Below are 17,691 nucleotides of genomic sequence, written 5' to 3'. Positions count from 1 at the left end.
ACATTAATTTGTCTAATAGTATTCTCTTCGATTATTCAAGCCACAGCATAAATGAGAAATAATTAGCAGCGTTTTCACTAGACACATTTCCTCCATTTATGTAAGCAAAAGCAATAAATAAATACTAATATATGATATTTTCTCTTCAAACTTGTAGCGTGTAAATCTACTTCCTAAAGGCAGGAAGTTAAACAAAAGCACTACATACACAACATTTTTGCAATAATCTTTTTTGTTTAAAGAAATTAATGAAATTGTTGATGACCAAATCGATGTTTAAAATTAAATTCCAGAACATGGATGTCAATTATTATGTAAATGTGCTTCTATGCAAGTTATATTGTAACATAAAATAAATGTAAATATCAATTGCGAGTAGATATGTTTTATTTATTTCATTGTCAATTGCCCTTGCAGGAACTGTGATATAGACTATAGCAATTAAGCAATTATGACACCTGGTCAAATTCCCGTTTCGCACACATTTTTTCGATACCTAATTTTCAAATGTGTGCAAAACGGGAACAAACCTAGAAAGTCAGCCATTAATAAGCCTGGACGATAACGTTGAAAAATTGCGCGAGGTATCCCGAGTACTTCCGAATGGAAAAAAAGATGTAAACATTTCCCATTATCAATTTCCTTAAGAAATTTGTTTTCGTTGTGAACTTTTATGAGTGAAAAATGATAATTGTTCAATGAAGATATCTTGGATATATTCCCTTTCATCGATTTCAACTGTATTTCTTTCACAGGTGTGTGTATTTTTATTAAAAATCATCAAAAAGTGATGGAAGCAATAACTTGGGACAGACTAAAGTCGTGTATTGAAACCTGATAAGCTAGAGGGAGCGTTCAAAAAGAGAAATCTTATTAGATTTTTTTTTTCATGAATGGACATCATTTGAACCCTGAGGGTCGAATATCCAGTAATTAAGCAAAATGAGAATCGAGGATATCTTGGGTCAGAGTTTAATACATTATGTATTACACTTGCAGATATAAACATTAAGAGCAATTATAGTACAAGTAACACAAAACTAAAATACTTATTTTAAATGTTTGTAATTTTGTGTTAAATTTGTGTTGTAATTAGAAATGACGTTTCGAATGCCAGGAACAATTTTTTTTTTGGATTTTGAACGTTGTTGAAAATCTAAAACAGTCTCGTTTCATTTTTAGCTCACCTGAGCCAAAGGCTCAAGTGAGCTTTTCTGATCACAATTTGTCCGTTGTCTGTCGTTGTCGTCGTTGTCGTCGTCGTTGTCGTCGTCGTTGTTGTAAACTTTTCACATTTTCATCTTCTTCTCAAGAACCACTGGGCAGATTTCAACCAAATTTGGCACAAAGCACCACTAGGTGAAGGGGATTCAAGTTTGTTCAATTGGAGTGCCACGCCTTCTTTAAAGGGGAGATAATGGAGAATTATTGAAAATTTGTTGGTATTTTTCAAAAATCTTCTTCTCAAAAACTATTCGGCCTGAAAAGCTTAAACTTGTGTGGAGGCATCCTCAGGTAGTGTAGATTCAAGTTTGTTCAAATCATGGTCCCCGGGGGTAGGGAGGGGCCACAAGAGGGGATCAAGTTTTACATAGGAATATATAGAGAAATTCTTAAAAAATCTTCTTCTCAAAAACTATTAGGCCAGGAAAGCTCAAATTAAACAGAGTCAATAAGTAAAACATGTTATATTTATTTGACTCTATCAAAAGGGGAAAAATTTAAGTGGAAGCATCCTCAGATAGTGTAGATTCAAGTTTGTTCAAATCATGGTCCCCGGGGGTAGGGTGGGGTCACAATAGGGGGATCATGTTTTACATAGGAATATATAGAGAAAATCTTTAAAAATCTTCTTCTCAAAAACTATTAGGCCTGAAAAGCTCAAATTAAAATGAAAGCATCCTCAGGAAGTGTAGATTCAAGTTTGTTCAAATCATGGTCCCCGGGGGTAGGGTGGGGCCACAATTGGGGGATCAAGTTTTACATAGGAATATATAGAGAAAATCTTTAAAAATCTTCTTCTCAAAAACTATTAGGCCTGGAAAGCTCAACTTTGATTGGAAGCATCCTCAGGAAGTGTAGATTCAAGTTTGTTCAAATCATGGTCCCTGGGGGTAGGGCGGGGCCACAATTGGGGGATAAAAAATCTTCTTTTTAACGACTATTTGGCCAGAAAAGCTGAAACTTGTGAAGAGGCATCCTCGGGTAGTTCAAGTTTGCAAATTCACAGTCCCTAGTGGTAGGGCGGGACCGTGATGGCGGTTTGAATTTTTACATAAAAATATATAGAGAAAATCTTTAAAAATATTCTGGGACAGTTTTCGGTCCAAAACTCAGTACTTAGTGTGAAAGGTTATGCAGATTTAAGTTTGATGAAACCATTATTCCCTAGAGAAAAGTGGGGCCACGAAATGGGGGGGGGGGGTATATAGGAATAGAGAAAAATCTTCTTACAGGTACAAAAACAAAAGGGGCTTGGTATTTACCAAAAAAATAAGAGGTGGATAAAAATTGGCAGATTTTCAATTTTTTTTAGCAAGATCTACTGTACTCAGTTGTCAAGATATTTTGATACTGTAATGCTAATTTGATCAGAATTAAGGCAATTGTTGCTCAGGTGAGCGATGTGGCCCCTGGGCCTCTTGTTAATGGTTCATATCCTGTTTTCCAATGCAATGAACTTCTTGAAGCTATGACTGAAAGACAGTACACTGTACATGCAATTATTCTTGCTGCATATGACTGAATTGTTTCTACCTTATCACCATCAATTCAATGGGTTCAGATTAGGGCAAATCTAGTTGTGGGCCTACGAAAGATATATTTTCATTTGTGCTAAAATATCTATGGATACATGATGGCGGATTCTCAATAAGTTTCTATCTCACAATTGAGTTTGGATAGGTGCATCTAATGATAGAGCCGTTTTAGACCAATCCTATGTAAGAATCAAAATTCAGTGGCCAATTTTTTTATACTTAACTGTTTGATAGACTTTAATGTTTGTTGCTTTGTGGCCACGGTGACAGAGGGTAAAGATGTAAAAATGGCATCCTGATATTTGAGAACATATTGTGACTTTTCTAAAAATAGTTTGCCGTTGCTATTGACTTTTCAAAAAGTAAGAATTTCTGCGTGATTTTCTTAGCAACTTCAATTTCCACGGCAACCACACGTTTTTGATGCATAACAAATCATTTTGTTATGTATAATGAAAATGTAGTCATATTTTTACAAGTTACAACAAAAACAACTTCTTTAAAATCAGGAAATACAGCAAAGTGAGCAAACCGAAATCATCAGCCTTCCTATTTCTTTGCCATGTTACCATAGCAACGTCAGTCAGTCAATTGTCTTAAATAAATTGTGTATTGCATAGACATTGATAGGGATGTAAATTTAAAGTATAAAAGTTCAACTATTAAAAATCGTAAGAAACCAATTTCCAATTTTTTTAATGGTTTCCAGGGTAATATTTTAAAAGTATTTGTGTCTGGCATAAAATTGGCAATAGAACAAATGTTGTTTTATGTCTTTGATAGTTTATATTAGTGGACAACATCTTTGATCGGTTAACATGGACATATTTACCCCTAGCAACCAATTTTTTTAGTGTATTTTTTCATTTTACACATAGTTGTGTCCATGTTTGAAATATAAAGAAAATTGATGACTGTCACTGGCCAGATCCTTACATGAAATTTTACATTACATGGAGAATGACAAGAGCTGGGAACTTCGGATAGTTTGAGTCAAATCCATGAAAAATGGCGGGGTCAAATCATTGTTAATTGTCCAGTCATTGGCTTAAAGTTATAAATACATGTACATTGAACTCACTGCCACCAGTCCGACTTTATGCTGAGTTGTTCAATTGAAACACCGTTAATTTCACAACAGAGCAGGAAGTTAAAATAGAAATAAAATTGTAAATGAATATTAAAAGACTAATTCGAAAATTAGAGGGAAAAAGGTCGATATTATACAGCTTGGTTTCATGAGCACAAGAAAGTTACATCCTTCCGAAAGTCCCAGCTCATGTTTATGTGAGCACTTCTATATATCCATTTAAGTTGTCGTAAAATATAATTGAATTTGAAAACTAATCATTGTACTTTTAGTAAAACAAAAATTGACAATTAAAAATAAACACTGCAATCACACCCTACATTAAACGTAATCTTTCTTTAATCATCAGCCATCTTCGCTATCGTCGCTGTCATCACGTGAGTAGGTGATGCCCACGGTATAACCATTGAGTACAGGTTAATTGATTCGTGTCTGATATAAGTCTAGTTGGTTTACAGAGTTTGATAAACTCCAAGATGTCGAGCCTGTGGGTGGTTCTCCTGGTTACAGTCTCTCTATCCTACCATGTCTCCTCTGACTTTGTAAAGGTTTGTAAAGTTTTATACGTAACGTATGTAAAATGCATTCAGGCTTGTGAAAGTTTTATCCTGATGCCTTTTAAAAACTTCTATTCAATGACCTGACAAGCTTAGTTATGAAACGAAGCATTAGTTTTGGTACCAAGTAATGACTTTAGGGTAAATTTTTATATTAGAAAAGGAAATATCGCTTATTTATGAATTCATGTCATACAACTTTTATGATGTAAAAGTAGAAAATAGCACAGTGGTTTTACACAAATTTTTTTCAATTCTTATCGTCAAATTTCTTTCCTCAAAATTAAAACCTGTTTCTTTTGAAAGTTAGTTATATCTTGTAAAGGATTGCTCCTACTTTTGTAACAGAATGGTAGTGAGAGCGAATTTGAAAATAACTCACCGCAGTTTTAAGATACTTTAAAATTTCAGCATCGTACATACATGACTTTTCAAACGATTAAAACTTTTATTTGTTGGATTTTCAGCTTCACAATACGAAGCGGTCAAACACAGGAGCATCTAATATGAAAAAAGTTGTATGTATTTCAAGTTTTACATATCTTTAACCTCTGAAAGTAAACAGTATGCTTAATATACATCAATGAGAACGTAATTTTAAAAAACAGATATGTTGAAATTTTATTTTTTAATTTTATCCGTGCTAATGTAGACATTGCACCTGTATAATTCGCTTATTTTCTTGTTGAACACGCCTATTGCAATCGAAAAATCATGAAAATTTGATTGAAATAAAGAACCATCTAATTTGTTAAAAGAGACTAAGCCCAGAACTCCAGATGATTGCCCAAGCCCACGCCGAGAGATGCGAGAACAAGACCAATCCCAACCTGTCCACACTGTCCAAGACATTCAAGGATGTGGGCGAAAACATCCACTTTACCACCATCGAAAGTAATGATATCGATTAATTTGATTTCAAAAGTTTCGCTCTGAAAACTGTAGGGATTTTGTTAATAGGTTTAAGTGAAAGGAAAACTGTTAACTGTAAATAATGCCAAAACGAATTACTTTTTTTTTTCTCACATAAAACAAATTATTTTATCACAATGACGAAAAATTTCAACTCAAGAGGTCAAAAATGAATATAATAAATTATGCATAATAGTTAAATATGTAAAACCTATTTACACACAATACATAGTTTTATAGACTCCTTATCACCAATATCATTGTTTCACTTGACCACAGACTACAATATGATAAAAGACCAGGGAGTAGTCAATGCTTGGAGCAAAGTTTTCAGCTACCATTACAGCTCCAACACGTGCATAGATGTAGGTTATTGCGAAAAATTTAAACAGGTATGTACCCGCTATTAATGGCATCGTTTTTTTGTGCATTGTTAACTCGAAAGTCTGTAATAGGAGGTTTGTGGCCTTTAGGGGATAAAATAAAAAGTAAATCGAATACTGCAGGATGATTTTCAAAGGAAATGATTTTTTTAAACTATTAAATAATTTTTTTCAATTGTTTATTGGTTATTTGATAAAATTATATTTAACTTAGATGTACAAGTATTATCCTTTATGGCAAATCTCGATTGAGAGTATACACTTATATAGCGATGCGTTAAGTGATGACACTATATGATTTAACAGTTAAACAGGTCGAATCATGGGTTGCAGTTTATAAAAGAGGCGATTTAATTGGCCGATTTGGTACCTACCCACTCTGACGCGATATTGATATTTTATCCATTAACTGCCTTCTGTGACGTTTAATTCTGTTTCAGGACTGCAAAAAACTGAAATTAAATCACTTCAATAGTTGACTAAAAGTTCCCACAATAATCGTTTAATTCTTGTTTTCATAATATATTATGTAATAGTTTGTTCTCATTGTTTAGTCCTGATTCTTTTTATGAAAAGGTGGTCCGAGCAGAGACAGAGTTCATTGGATGTGGTCAGGCTATGTGCGGGTCAAACGTGTTCACCGTTTGTAATTATGCGCCAAGGTACTGAAACTTCAAAGAACACAGGGTGTAAAAATTGAAACAAAGCATGTTTTTCACCTTACTTATTAGTGGGTTCCAACATCATGACAACACACATCTTAATTTATGACTTCTGCTTTGCTATTTTAGAGGAAACCCAAACGAGAGGCCTTACTTGCGAGGAGGGATATGCAACAACTGCACAGCTGGATATTCCTGCGACACAGATGGTCTTTGCTTTGTACCATGTTGATCATATTTTTTAAAAAGACACCCTAAATAAATTCAAAACATACAGCTTTTAATTACAATAACTTCATGGCCATTATTTCAAAAGAATAGTGACGCTTGTACCGTATACCAGACCATGTGATTAAAAGTTGAAATCTTTTGCCAAGTAGACGGAATGCTAACTCATAATTTTTACGTGTTATTAGTTTCTGTGGTGTTGTTGGTCTCTGTGATGTTGTTAGTTACTGGGTTGTTGGTTGCTGTATTTTTGTTGTTGGTTGCTGTGTGGTTGTTTTTGGTTTTTGTGGAGTTGTTTGTTGATAAATTGTTGTGAGCCTTGACGTTGTTATTCATGACGTTGTTAACGTTTGGGTTGTTAAACTTGGGTTGTTGATGATGTGTTGTTGTTGTTGTTGGTTGATGTGGTGTTGTTAGTTGCTGTATTGTTGGTTTCTGTGTTGTTGACGGTTGTGTTGGTTGTTGATTGATGGGATGTTTTGTTTTCCTTAGTTGTTATTGGTTTATTTGGTATTGTTGGTTGTTGTGGTATTATTGGTTGCTGTATTTATAATGGTTTCTGTGAAGTTGTTTGTTGATATATTGTTGTGGTCTTGACGTTGTTATTCATGACGTTGTTAACGTTTGAGTTGCTAAAAGAGGTGTTGTTGGTGGCGTTTTCGGTTGAGTTGTCAGACGCTGTGTTGTAAGTGAATGCGTTATAAATTTTTGTTGTAGCTGGTGGTGGGGCTGTTGTTGGCGGTTGTGTTGTCAATAGGGTTGTTGTCAGTGTGACGTTTTGCGTTTTTTAGTGTTGGATGCGGTTTAAATGTCATGATCAGTGGTTGAGGTGATATCTCTTGAGTCATTGGTTGTTGTGATTGTGGTTTTGATATTGAATCATTTAAATTTGTTGCGTTCGTTACAGTTGGTGCCGTTGTCATTGAACATTACTATAAAAGTTTGTAATGATAATGACGTAAGATAAGTATCAATATATCTACGTAATTAGGACATGTATTATGAAGGACTCTTAAGGTATATTCTATCTGGTAGGGCACCGAATTACAAGTAAAACAACGGTAACAACCTACAGGTACCAAAGGTAATTCCATTTATAATGAGATTGTGTTTAGGAGAGTTGAAGGCATCAATTTGATTGACCATCATAGATAAATTAATTTGCTGGTGAAAGCCAAATCCTTATGCAAGAGGTTTAGTCGTGGTAGCTATGAAAGTCTCTGACATAGTTACAGAACCTACAAGAAAGTCGTCAATGTAAAGAGACGAACCTAATGCTCGGCTCCAGGAGAGCTCGATTTTGTGCCAAGTGTCCAATATCAACAATGTATTTACAGATATGACCCATCTTTTACTAGAGGTCGTAACGATAAAATGCAGTTGTTGGTTTTCGTATTTTAGGGATATTCCTGTGTGATTTTGCAGATCGCCACCACTTGAAAGAATGTATGTACCATCAAGAAGATAGCTGAATTTTACGTTCAAGATAAAAGTGAAGCCCGAAGAGCACGTATTTATATCCGCCAGACAGAAGTTGAATCCAGTACTGTTTACAGTAACAAATCCGTTTTCGGTTATATGTACATCGCGTCCATTATCGAGATCACTTGGTTCCATTGTTACGTGTCCATAAATGCTCAAGTTGATACCCGTGGCTGTATATATGGTGTTATCAGTTTTCTGTGTGACTTCCCAGTTAAGATGGATAATCTGTAATGCTGTTAAATAGAAAAACCGAATAGATATGATTCAGAATACAAGCTAAATTCTTTAAAACTATAAACCCATTCAAAGAGTTTTAATGAGAGATATCTCACCGGGTAAATGGCAGTCGATACCATAAAAGCCGGGCATACATCTGCATACATTCATGCCTAAGCATACTCCCCCGTTATGACAAAACTCTTTGGGACAGAGAACTACAAAGATAAAACTTCAGTTGTCTACAAGTATTTCTTGCAGTGTGCTTGGTATTAATCCTAACAATTCTTATAAATTGTATATTCTGTGAGATAAGGTAAATTCATACAAATTAATAGTTATCCTATTGGAATGTTATATTTCTTGTATGGGTTTTGAAACACAAAATAGGCGCATATATGTCCTTAATTAAAGCACATGTGCTTTAAAACAAAGAAATTCAATCGTAAAAAAATCAAGTACATCGGATTTCTAAATATCTGGGCGGGTGGAGGGGGATACTGTCCTGAAGTTCCTGATGAAAGTACTTAGGTCAAAGAATTTTTAAGTCACCTTTTGGATCACAACCGATTATCTCCATCCTAAACCAGGCTAATCCCTCACAGGTCTCTGGATAAATTCTAATTACATCGGTCACCATATATTCAATTTGGTCTACTCCAATATTGTAGAAAATAGTAGAGTTGTATATTGACGGAAGGCCCTGTAAGACATAGATATCTGAAGTACTATTTAATTTGGTTTATAAAATATTTATTTAAAAACACCTTAGTCCATCAACTAAAGAAATAGAAAGTATGCAAAAATTAGAAAACAAAAGATTAATTGAGTACGGGCATTTGATTCTCTCAACATTTCGACGCTTTACAGAATATTCTTTAAAACAATGCATAACGACGTTGCACGTTAATCATTTATCATTTTCGACGATTTTTCGTTTCATAGACTTTTTACTTTGCAATATAAGAAGACAATCAAATGACAGAAAATCTAGAATAAAACACAGAAATAAAAACATCAGATAATCTCGAAGCTTTCTTTTACCTTTGTATAACTTCTCCACTCTCGAAGAGGATCTAAAGCGGAAATAAACTTAAGCTGTAAAGTCTTCATGTACATGTTTGGGTAGGTGTATACATCTTTCTGACTTGGGTGTTCGAAGTTAAGGCCTGACACAGCCATTAGTCGAGGAAATCTTACTTCTCAATTTAAATTCTTGTCACTAGATTCTGGACACCATGTTCCATTGTCTTCTCCTTTGCATAAAAAGAATCTAGACGTTCACGTATATCTTAAAGGCAACCACAACTCTTCACCGAATATCACCGAAGGCAAGCTTATTAACATAAATAAAATATACAAAACTACATTTGATCTGTTCAGGACTGATCATATACCTTTTTGTAAAGCGATGGTTAAGGGCAAATTTTTATTAAACTATTAGTATTTTTTATTGACGAAAAAAGAAGGACGCCAATTTTAAATGATGCATATAGAGCTTTTATATTTAAACTGCTTTTTTACGAAAAAGAAGGAAGCAAATTCTAAATGATGCATATAGAGCTTTTATATTTAAACTGCTTTTTTACGAAAAAAGAAGGAAGCAAATTCTAAATGATGCATATAGAACTTTTATATTTAAACTGCTTATTAAGACGATTTTGCAACTATAGTTATTTTGAGAATGGATATTTTCCATACTTTATAGACCCTTGGCGTGCTTGACCATTTGTTTTACGGAATCTTATTATTGTATTCGTAGCCATCACAATCAATGGATCAAATTAAATTAATAGGATCAAAATTAAACAATTGAAAAGACAACAAATATTTCACAGGATGAATTGTTGATATTGAAATTTTAAATCTTTTCATTTTTCACATTTCAGGGACGTTCAATTCTTTCAAGAAGGCATATGCAATATCATACATCTATGTTTTTATGTTTGGTGTCTAAAGTCTTTGACTGACATTACCAGAAAGTTATTGATTATTTGGAGATGCTGCTTACACACTTTGTGTAAAATTTTAAAATGATGGAGAAAGCTGCTACTTTGATCTATGAAATTACGTACATGCAAATTTTGAAAGAATTTTAAGATCATAGCTGCAAATGCAGATGGACATATTCATGGATATATACTAGAATGTGTTGATATTCCCATCGATAATCCATGCATCCTAAGAAAATGGAATGGAGATGATATGGTCTGATCTTAAGGTATCAATGTCAGACAGACTTGTGAAGGTAAAGATGCTTTTCGAATATATTGTTGCTTGGCATTATAAGAATCTTAAGAATATTCTCTCTCTGCATTTGACAAACCCTACATGATTTAAAACATAAATAAAATGGGCATATCTACTGATCGCAACCCACCCTTGGCTGTGAGTGACTTTGCATGCTGATAGCAGTATGTATAGACACTATGACTATAACATGTTAGGGGGATAAATCAGTCGCCTTTCGAACATAGCTTCCCTAACAAGCAAATGAATCCAGAGTTTTATAATCGATCATCTCAAGGCATATATCAAAATGTTAGTGAACAGCAGATATTGGATATTCCGGAATGCTTGGTTTGTAGCAGGCTATGACTATAACAAGTTTTTCTTCCATTCTTCTGTAATCCTAGTAGAATGGACAAGACACCGGGGCATAATCATCCCTTTTAACTGTCCAGGCGAATTAAAACCAACAGATGCCTTTTCTTACTAATTTGCAGTAACAAAATTAATCTTAAACTGAGTCACAAATCTACATTCATAACAGACTTTGGTTAAAAAATAGAACTATGTTGAATTTGTCAAATCATTTACGCATATATTTTTTAAAGTGCGTATTTTGCAAACTGCGTTTCTACAATGCTATCATCCTTTATTATAACATTGTTTCTATTGCTCTATCATATTATTTGATTTATTTCGTATTAAACACTTTTGTATTTGCTTTTTAATGCAGGTAACAATGACTTTTCTTTATGGTGTGTGTGTGTGTGTGTCTTTAAGGAAATTCTACTTCATTGTTTTTTAAATTTACAGTGTTTCTTAACCCTTTTTGTTGACAGTTTTATGCAAATTCTGTAGAGTCCTACGAAGAAATTTCTGTCTTCTATTATGTAAATATAAACAATTAGCAACATTGTATTTTAAACTCTATTTATCACGAAACAGTCGCAATCGATATTCACGAACTATTTACTGGCGGTCCAATACATTTCTATCTAGTAACTTAACTAAAGCAGAACAATATTTATATATACACACAGACGAAATAAACAATTCAATTCAATAAGGTAATACGTTAAAGAAAGTTTAAAACATTTTTCAAATTGAACTACAACCGTTGAGTTAGAACCAAAATGAAATATTCTCTTAAGAAATAAATGTAAGAGATTACTTTAAAAATTTACAGTAATTTCTTTTCAATCAAAATTTGTACAAAAATCATACATTGAAAGCTTACCAGCACAACAATCATACCGGACTTTATTCTTGCTTTTTCCAGTCTTTGAGGAGGACACAGATATCATGTCATCCGTAATGGCCCCATTCTCTAGTCCTAACTTATTGTTACACTCAGTGTCTAAGAAACATTTAATTAATGATATTATAAACCGAGAGCTGTAATGAAAAATAACTAAAACGACAACTTGTATATTGATTTCAAGAGTAATACAAGAAATCACATTGACGCAAGCGTCAAATGGGCCGCAAAAATATAATTGTACGTTGTATGAATCATCATTGGTTGTTTACATAAAAACACACCACAAAGAAGAAAATAACGAGTTGGTTGTACTAATTTTTTGGTAAATTGTAATATACTTTCAGCAACCTGTTTTGAAGTTTAAAATTTTACTATTATTATTAAGAATCGAGTTCGTCACTATAAGCATTTCTAACGGTAATTGTATGATTATTGCCATAGTATGAAGTAATGGAGAACACATTGATTTGTACATTACTCTGATACAAAGTTCAACTCTTCATTTTTAAAATCTTTATATGAAGTGGTAACATCATTACGTTATGTCGTAAGATCATTATGTGCCGTGGTTTATTCATTATATGCTATGAATAAATCTTTATATGATATGATAAACTCATTTCATACAGAGATGAACATATAATGAACTATTGTTCAATCGTTATGTTATGTGGTACTCTCAATTTCCTTTCGTAAGAGTGGTATGCATGTGAATGTAGTACTAACTATAGGATCAGTATTGTCTAAGATAAAAAAAAAATACATGTACTACAATGCTTTTCCGGGATAATTACAATACAAAATGTAATGCTCAGACTTATCCCTGACACTCATCTACATACCAAACATTTCAATCTGAAGATATTGTGCACTGTATATAAATTGGTTGTTATTAACATATACTGACGTAGAACAATATCTGTCATTCTAAACAGATAATCTGTACTATTCCATTCACTTTACATCATTGATATGATGTTATTCTGATTATGTCGATCTTAACAAAGTGTGTGTTTTGACATATCTTTTTATCAAATATTGTTTTTCTGTACAATTAACTTCGCTGACAGTGCCAGTCTTATTAAAAATACAAAGCTACTTTCCAAAGATAAAAACACCATAAAATCTACTATAGCATGATAAAAGATCTCAAATCTTCTTTATAATTTTTGCAATGATATTGTAAATCCTCATCATACCATATATTATTTACTCAAAATGTAATGATCTATTGTGCAACTTTGAGTTTTGAGTTATGGAACTGAGAACTAATTTCTAACTTGTTAACAGTCATGTATTTATTTCCCGATACAAGTCACTTGTTTAAGACGCAAATTCAACCTTGCTTTGTTATTAAAGGAAGTTTGATTCTTATGGTCATAGGAAATACACATCTGTTATTTCATCTGTTCTTAGCACTTAAAGTGTCGAAAAGGCGGGATAATTTACCTCCTGAACCTTTTGTCACCTAAGCACTTCATTTGTGATAATGGAACTCATCAACAGTTCTGATAACGAGTACATAAAAGCACCAACCTCTTCGTCGACTGTGAGTTGGGGCAAAGAGAAACATTGAGTAAAGATGTGTACCCTTCTTCTTTTTTTTCTGTCGTTGCTTTTTCTTGCATCAAGGGCAGTCCCTCGAAACACATCCTTCTGCCGGTTGGAGGAATCCGTTTTTAATTCCGTTATGGGAGGATACAATAGACATGTACGGCCGTGTGTGAGTTTGCACGAACCTATAGAGATAAATATCGAGTTCAGTATGATGAATATAAACGAATTAGACGAACTAACCGGTAAATTCTCCGTCATTGGATTTTTCTACATATCTTGGTCAGATCCGAGAATACAATGGGATTCCCAAAAATTCAACAATGTCCATAGTCTTTTCTTACCACAAAATCTAGTTTGGAAACCTGCAATCTTACTGACAAACTCATTTGCCATTCACCACAATCTTGGAAATGACGAAATGATAATTCATTTCTCTTCTTCCGGACATGCCTCTTGGAATCCAGGTGACGTCATTGAAACTGTTTGTGATGTGGACGTTGAAAACTTTCCGTTTGACGTTCAGGTTTGTAGAATGACCTATGTCACATGGGGATATTCTGTTACGCAGATGAGCTTCAAAATGCTTTCGGATAAAGTGAATCTGCAATATTATTCACCCCATGGTGTTTGGGACATACTTGACACGTATGCTTATTCGCACTCTCAACATAACCTGGATTACGTTCACTTCGTCGTAAAGTTGAGGAGGAGATCCATATTTTTCCTTGTGAACATGTTGCTACCTGTTTTGATGCTAGGTATTCTCAACATCTTTGTTTTTGTCATTCCTGTGGCACACGGTGACAGAATAGCCTATGCTCTCTCTGTTCATTTAGCAATCATCGTCTTTTTGACTCTTGTGTCCGAAAACCTTCCGCAGACCTCTAAGCCAACCATTTCTCTGATTTGTTACCTTCTCGTATCAAATGTGTCTCTTTCCGCCTTCATTATTATATTCACCATTTTTGGGCTTCGAATACATCGCAGATCGGTGAAACCTGTTCCTCAATGTATCAAAAATGTCATCTGTTTTTTACAAAGACGGGACCAGAAAACGGAAGAGACAAAGGAGAAAAATGACGTCATGTGGAGGGATGCTGGGAAATGTTTTGATCGTCTTTGCATCTTCCTTTTCCTTTCAGCTTTCACTTTAATGAATTCATCATTCCTCTTGAAAATGAGTGGATCTATTTGATACCCCCCCCCAGAACGCAGGACAGGACAAAAATGCATCTTGGGTGGGTCGGCTACCCTGATGCGGTCAAGCATTCTTCATTGCATTATATCTTTTTAATGCACCTTTGTCGTGCTGATTGGGTGTTTGAAAACTTAAATCATTGTTATTCAAGGTAACATTATAAAATTCGTGGCTTTAGTATCGTGTGTTTATTACAACCATCAGATTTTGGGGAACTATTACGTACAGTTATTTTTTTGCTTTTGCGATAAAATTGATATTACAAGCATGTCCAAATGTACTTTTGAGATGTTCTTTGATGAAATTAACATGTGAATATTTGCTGAAAAATGACATGTTTGTTGTAGTGTTGACAATGTTTAAGGAAGTGAATCTTTTATTCGTGATTTCGTAATGGCATCACATAAAATCCTAAATGCTTTATGTCTTTTATTAAAAATAAAGCTTTGTTGTGGAGCCTTTTGTGTGGATAGTTTCTTTGCCAAATACGGTAGATATCTTATTCCCGACAAACTAATTTTGTTTGCATTTAAATTAAGAAATTTGGTAGCTATGTAAGGTAATTACCGTAACAAAACATGCAATGTCAAAATATAAATTCCAAATTCCGAAATGCGCACAGTTATAAAGATTTTTACGTTATGGTACCAACTTCCAAGAAGACTAAATGTGTAAAAATAATTAATTTCGATATGCAAAAAGCAGTCTGGTTTCATCAAACAGACAAAATTGCCAGTTAATAACTTGGAGAGGGTTTTAACAGAAAATCATATATAATCAATATTTTAGAAATAAATAAAACACATTTTTAATTTAAAGCAAGGAATAATGAAGGAAACATGTGTCTAAAAATGAATATTCTAACAGAAATCTATACGCTTTCATTTATTAATTCAACAACATTTTCTCTGGTGTCAATTTAAATTCAAATATAATGGTTTGGACTTTTAAAAACGTTTCTGCAATTTTGACTGAGCGTTAGTAAAAAAAATGTTGATTTTCTGTTTTACCCTAAAACTGCTATTTTAACGTATGGTTCTAAAGAAAAAAAACAACATCTTTTTTTTTTTATACATTTTTAATTAAACTGAAATGTAAAAATACAATGTGCATATATAATAAAGAGTTATAAATAATAACACTAAAGGGATTTCTCACTTCTATCCTCCATCCATGGGTGTCAGTGCCAAGGCCGTTCGTCCAACAATCATATTATCCATACATGGTCAGTGTCAATGAACGAGCACGTTAGTACTACCGAGTAAAACAAATCGTTGTATTTAATTAAGAGTGTTTTGGTGAGAGAAAAAAGAATGAAGATAGAAGTTCTTACAATTATTACAGCTAAAAAAACAACACTTGGTGCAGTATGATATAATGTCCTGGCATGGATGCCATTGACTGTTGACTTGTTGGTCCATCCTGTTCCGTTGAGTATTATCATATCTTGTTTCCTGTGGGTATATCCGGACTTATATCTCCCGTTCCGAACTCTGCTGGAGTCTGGATTGCTGAATCAATACATCGATAAGTAATGCTGAAAGCCCGAATTGTTCTATGTGTTTGTCTGAGGAATCGCTTTAAAACGTTTCATAAACAAAATTATAACACTTCGACACATCTGGGTCTAGCAGAGGGACACGTACTTTTTGTACCTTTTGAAAAGTAAAATTAAATTGAATGAAATTGGAGCATTGCCAATCTGTGATTGTACCTACAAGGCAGAGGAACAAGTTGTTGCTGATATAAAACCCCATCCAATCCACCCTGTTGATAAGGTTTGAATTGTCCCCTTATATCACAACAAATACATGTCAATATTAGTTTTTGATATAATCCACCTTTTCCGCCCCGTCTAGTTATTGATACACTGTATAGACACAACTTTAAAAAAAAAAAATTTATAAGCAGCATTTTTATCTTCATAATGATTTCCTTCTTTACTTCATATTTCAGTCAGTTATACATTAGATGGCTTTACTTGTATCACAGTATCAAATACGAGTTACATATGCACAGAAATGTCTGGTATGTATTTGAGGAGTGGTTCGCAAGCTATCTAGCACAAAAATTGCAGAGATTGTTTTCCAAATAGCTCAATAGTGACCAAAATACGATAATTTAAAAACCAACCAGATGTGGAATTTCTCAGTCAACAACCCAAAACAATACCACTCACGTCTTCTAATGGTCATCTAATTACAAAACCTGATCGATTGAATGGTTGATTGATTGATTGGTTGACGTATGCTTTTGTAAATTTGGATAAATTGTGTAAAAATGTCAATTTATACGTTGGCAAAATATCAAAAGAAATGTTTCAAGCTTACTAAATTTACTTTATTTAGCTCATAACAGGATAAAGTTTTCAATCAAGAATAGTAAAAAAAAATATTTCTCCAAAAATCAAATAAAAGCCTAGAAAGAAGATGGGGGAATAAAATGGCGTAAATGTCCATTCGTTTTAGTCATGAAATACAATTTTGAATTTATTTTCCGAATTAAATCTATTCAAATATATTATAAAACAAGTTTGCAAAAGCACAATTTCTAAATATATTCAGTTTTTAATATATTTAACAAAAGATAAGAAAAAATATTGCCTAAAATTTTAGTGGTATCGAACCCATAACTTAAGAACCCTATAAATATAAGGTAAGCTTTTGTCAGGTACTCTAACCACTGAGCCATTTCAGAAATAACAAAATAAGTTGTTTAAATATTATGTGTGACTTTGGCCACGAATTTACGGACTTGTATTATTTTTTCAAAACGTTGAATTGTTGGGGTACAATATGCTATTTTTTAATATATATTGGATCATCTCTCCACGTTTTTTTTTAACTATATAGTGGGTGATCTCTCCGCGTTTTTTTTTTTTTATTATTGAATTATTATTTGTTTTTCATTAGGCCTTATTGAGACTATGAGAAAAATACGGAGCACAGACCTACTCTGTAAAAGAAAATGCATTGAAGTTTTAAAAAATGACACTATTTGCAGGTTTTGATACGTTTACGCCTGTTTGAGTCAACATATTCCAAGTATTTAACCTATTTATAGGTTTAAAAACAATTATATGTTAAATATTTATTGTCTTAAATGATTTTAAAAAAGAAATATCAGATTTATTGATATTTTGATTTTTCAATAG

The 17,691-nt window shown here is 33.4% G+C and overlaps 2 protein-coding genes and 1 long non-coding RNA gene across 4 annotated transcripts in view; 1 reads left to right on the top strand and 2 right to left on the bottom strand.

The window, feature by feature from the left end:
- The window catches only part of LOC105326294 (myeloid-derived growth factor), a 125,057-nt gene that overhangs the window by 47,233 nt on the left and 60,133 nt on the right, over positions 1-17,691 (bottom strand). The window lies entirely within an intron of this gene.
- On the top strand, positions 4,297-6,635 carry LOC105326311 (uncharacterized). Its single transcript, XM_020066389.3, has 6 exons — positions 4,297-4,397; positions 4,874-4,924; positions 5,165-5,300; positions 5,598-5,710; positions 6,278-6,363; positions 6,493-6,635. The coding sequence occupies exons 1-6, from the start codon at positions 4,326-4,328 to the stop codon at positions 6,593-6,595; spliced, it is 561 nt and encodes a 186-aa protein (XP_019921948.2). The 5' UTR covers positions 4,297-4,325; the 3' UTR covers positions 6,596-6,635.
- Positions 7,760-9,565, bottom strand: LOC136276642 (uncharacterized). The gene is made up of 3 exons (XR_010715187.1): positions 9,337-9,565; positions 8,409-8,510; positions 7,760-8,309 (listed from the first exon to the last, which is right to left on the bottom strand). It is a non-coding gene; the product is annotated as an uncharacterized lncRNA (long non-coding RNA).

The sequence above is a fragment of the Magallana gigas genome, chromosome 6 (assembly GCF_963853765.1).
Source record: "Magallana gigas chromosome 6, xbMagGiga1.1, whole genome shotgun sequence".
Classification (NCBI taxonomy): Eukaryota; Metazoa; Mollusca; class Bivalvia; order Ostreida; family Ostreidae; genus Magallana; species Magallana gigas.
The sequence above is the reverse complement of the archived record's forward strand: the minus strand, read 5'-3'. Positions and strand labels throughout refer to the sequence as shown.